Here is a 3565-nt window from a genome sequence, read left to right as displayed (position 1 = left end):
ACGGTGATATTCACACGAGTTACTTTTATCTGTACGCCTGGAATTTCATCTCGTTGATCTAAGAAATGGAATAAGTAGACGCCTTACGATCGAAGAGAAATCTTGTTAACGCGCATCAAAGCATTCAAAACAACTTTTAAAAGCGAGCGTTTCGATTTCGTGGGAAAAATTCGAAAGTCGAAATGATTTTTGTACGATCCAGATTTCGAACAGCGTATCTCTCTTTGCTTTCCTCTCCACCTTCTTTATTACTTAGCAACTTATCCTCAGACTATGATATATAAATCAGAGAGATGATGGATTTTTTGCTATAAAAAATGTTTTCTTATTTCTATGAAAATACAAGAACATTATACTTAATAAATAATATTATTACTTTGAATGTAGCAATTTTTAAAAGGGGTAATTTCTTATATTATTATAAGATCTCTTAAAATTCCATACTGTCGGCTGAAACTAAAAGCAAACGTGCTAGAAGTTACGATTACTAATTGTACAAAAATTGTATAAAAACTAATTATTTAATATGATGTACTTACTTTTTCCTTTTAATCGTTGTTCCCGTCGCTCAGCTTCTAAATGTCGTAAAAATTCTTGGAAAACATGCAGCGACTTATTCAAGCTCGTTTTCTTGTAATCTTTAATTCGTTTTTTATTTAACTCATATGTTTCTTCTTCAGCCTTATCCTTCACGTCATACGCATTAATTTCTTCTATTAGTGTCATTATTGTAGGGACCTTGTCAGGATGAAATTTATCTACTGCACTCGCATTGAATGGTATACAAATTTTACCAGTCTTTGGATGGATGCAAAAAGGAGATTTTAACAAGTGATTTAAGCCTTTACTAACATTTATGTCTAATCTCGGATATGAGTACTGCAATTTTATCTCCTCGATTAAATGTCGGTATAAATACCATTTTCGGTCCCCCTGAACAAAATCAATTAAATAACTTCAATGTTTTAAATTAAAATACAATGATATAAAGTGAAATTGTTAGAAATATAATCATACCCCCGTTCGTTTAGATGCAACATATTGTAAAAATGCATTCCACCTTTCTTCGCTGGTACTTTCTTTATCGAACAATACCTTCATTTCTTGTCTGTCTTCGTCATTAGGTAGTATTGGCAGAAACTTTTCGATTCCTTCTTCCGTGCCTAACATATTCTGCTCTTTCACGCACATTTCGACAAAAACAGGATCGATTATATCGAGAGCACGCCTGTAATATATAACGTTCTCTTTATACATTCTTGATTTCTATTTAAATTATTATTACAAACCCTATGAAACCTACTTAATAGAATGATGAATTTTATCGCCGGTAAGATGTACTTTCTTTTTCATGAATTCACCTCCGCCTATGATTTGTAAATATTCGGCAACTGCTGCTCGTACTTGCCCTGATAAAGAGCGTGCTGCAGGGTCACATACCCAACAGTGAATACCTCTTCTGCCAGAGAATACCCATAAAAGATGTTTATATCCAAAATCCACTGTGTATATATATATATATGTATATAAAAGCAAATAATCATTTCAAGACATTAAAGACATATAGTGATAGTATAAAGATATATGAAGAGTAGACTTTAAAAATACGTTTTGTCTAAAATTTATAATTTTCAAGAAACAAGAAAGAAATCCACAAGGAAACCACGCACCTTCGAGAAAATAACAATTTGCCAATCAGCAGAATGTAAAATGTTAAACAAAATTGCTAAACAATTTCTAATAATGTTAAACAAATGCAATCTGTTTGTCTTGAGTTAAAGGACATAACACACATCAAATGTCCAGATTTTTTTGCAGTATAAAAATTGACGCTGAAAAAAATGCTTTTTAAACATTCCAAAGTAGGTAAATATGCGTCTTCCATTATTTTTTGAACACTATGCCATCTTTAACCAAAAAAAAATGATATTTTGGACTTTCAAAATGCATTTCGAAAGTCTGCACTTCATAATAAGTATAGATATCTTACATCTTAGCGCACTGTCCAATATCTTACAGGCAAGTGACATGAATTTCCAACACTTGCCACAAATGTCTGCCCCTTTGCAACATGTTCTTACTTCGTCATAATCTGTCATATCTATATCAAATACCAATTCTCTCTCTACTGGCTGAAAATTAGGACTTCTTCTTTGATTTTTCGGCCTAAAATTAAATGCTTAATTTTATTCACTCATTATGTTTATAACAGATTAACTGCGGATTTTACTCGGTTTTTATTGACACTCTATTATTAAATTATATCAGTAAGTTCTACTGTTAGAATGCAAGCTCAATGTCGTTGCAGTTATTTTTAATTTATGCATTATTCTATTCAAAATTTACTGGCAAATTACTAGTATGCTGTTAACATTTTGCTTAGAATTAAAGTCTAATTGGCCTTCTACAATAAGCCGTAAGTCAGAACGTCAGAAGTCTTAACCAGTCTTAACCAAGTTGTTCAAGTTGGCTATTGGCCAACTTCACCAATTATGATTTAAGATTGCTTAGAACTTCTGACTTGCGGCTTATTGTAGAAGGCCCATTATACAGTGATTAGTTATGTTAGATCATAGAGGTAATATCACTTAAGGGCCTTCTACAATAAGCCATTAGTCATAAATCAGAAGTCAGAAACCAAAAATTAACCAATCACAGTTGTCATTTTTTAACTTCTGACTTCTGATTTATGACTAATGGCTTATTGTAGAAGGCCTATTAAAATTACACTTAAAACGGTAATGATTAAAATTAAAAATTTCAAAATTATAGACATTAAAAAAAAATCCTAGCTTTACAAAAGAATTTATTAATAAGAATAACACAATCTGGAAATTTCGTACAGTCAATTGTCATATACTTTACTGGACATTATAAACTGCTCCTATATCTATTTTATGTGGTAGCACTCTTTTAATTTCATCTGACAATCCTTTTTGGTCGTTGAAAGATTGATAACGTATATAAATATCATTTGAGAGAGTAAATGAGAATTCTCTCTTGCTAAAAGTTACCGCTAAAGAGAAAAATAAAAGATGTAATATATTATTAGATATACATACATTAAATATATGTTAAATATATAGAGGGACAATAAAAATCTTACCATTTCCATAACTTAACCATCTATGATAGTCGGCAAAAGGAAACAATCTCGAATAATAAACTGGTAATAAATCCAACAAATCAGAAACATCACCCATTTTAACGTTATTAACAATACAAATATAAGGTTATAAACATGTAAGTTCAAAATATGCCAATTGCTACTATAGATTTCTCAACTATTGAATATATCACTTCAACAACGTTACATATACATATATCTAAAATGTTAGAAAAATGTAAACTCGTTTCAACGCGCAACGATCAAGTTACATGTGAAGACCATTATGACGTTCAATTTCACAGCAGAAAAATGGCGCGAAATTCATAGAGTCGGATTAGGTTAAGTTTAGCCACCGACGAGATAACTATTAGGCTGGATACCCATGAGGTGTATTTACCGCGTATCGCATAACCGCGTAACCTTTGACTATATACCTCTGGACTGCTGGTTACCCCC

General features: G+C 31.6%; 1 protein-coding gene across 1 annotated transcript; it reads right to left on the bottom strand.

Annotated features, from left to right (window-relative positions):
- Nucleotides 1-402: 402 nt before the first annotated feature.
- Nucleotides 403-3275, bottom strand: DNApol-alpha50 (DNA primase small subunit). Its single transcript, XM_018508953.1, has 7 exons — nt 3107-3275; nt 2866-3016; nt 1991-2166; nt 1304-1502; nt 1018-1228; nt 540-933; nt 403-456 (listed from the first exon to the last, which is right to left on the bottom strand). The coding sequence occupies exons 1-7, from the start codon at nt 3201-3203 to the stop codon at nt 431-433; spliced, it is 1254 nt and encodes a 417-aa protein (XP_018364455.1). The 5' UTR covers nt 3204-3275; the 3' UTR covers nt 403-430.
- Nucleotides 3276-3565: the final 290 nt, after the last annotated feature.

Source organism: Trachymyrmex cornetzi, unplaced genomic scaffold (genome assembly GCF_001594075.2).
Source record: "Trachymyrmex cornetzi isolate Tcor2-1 unplaced genomic scaffold, Tcor1.1 scaffold277, whole genome shotgun sequence".
Lineage (NCBI taxonomy): Eukaryota > Metazoa > Arthropoda > Insecta > Hymenoptera > Formicidae > Trachymyrmex > Trachymyrmex cornetzi.
The sequence above is the reverse complement of the archived record's forward strand: the minus strand, read 5'-3'. Positions and strand labels throughout refer to the sequence as shown.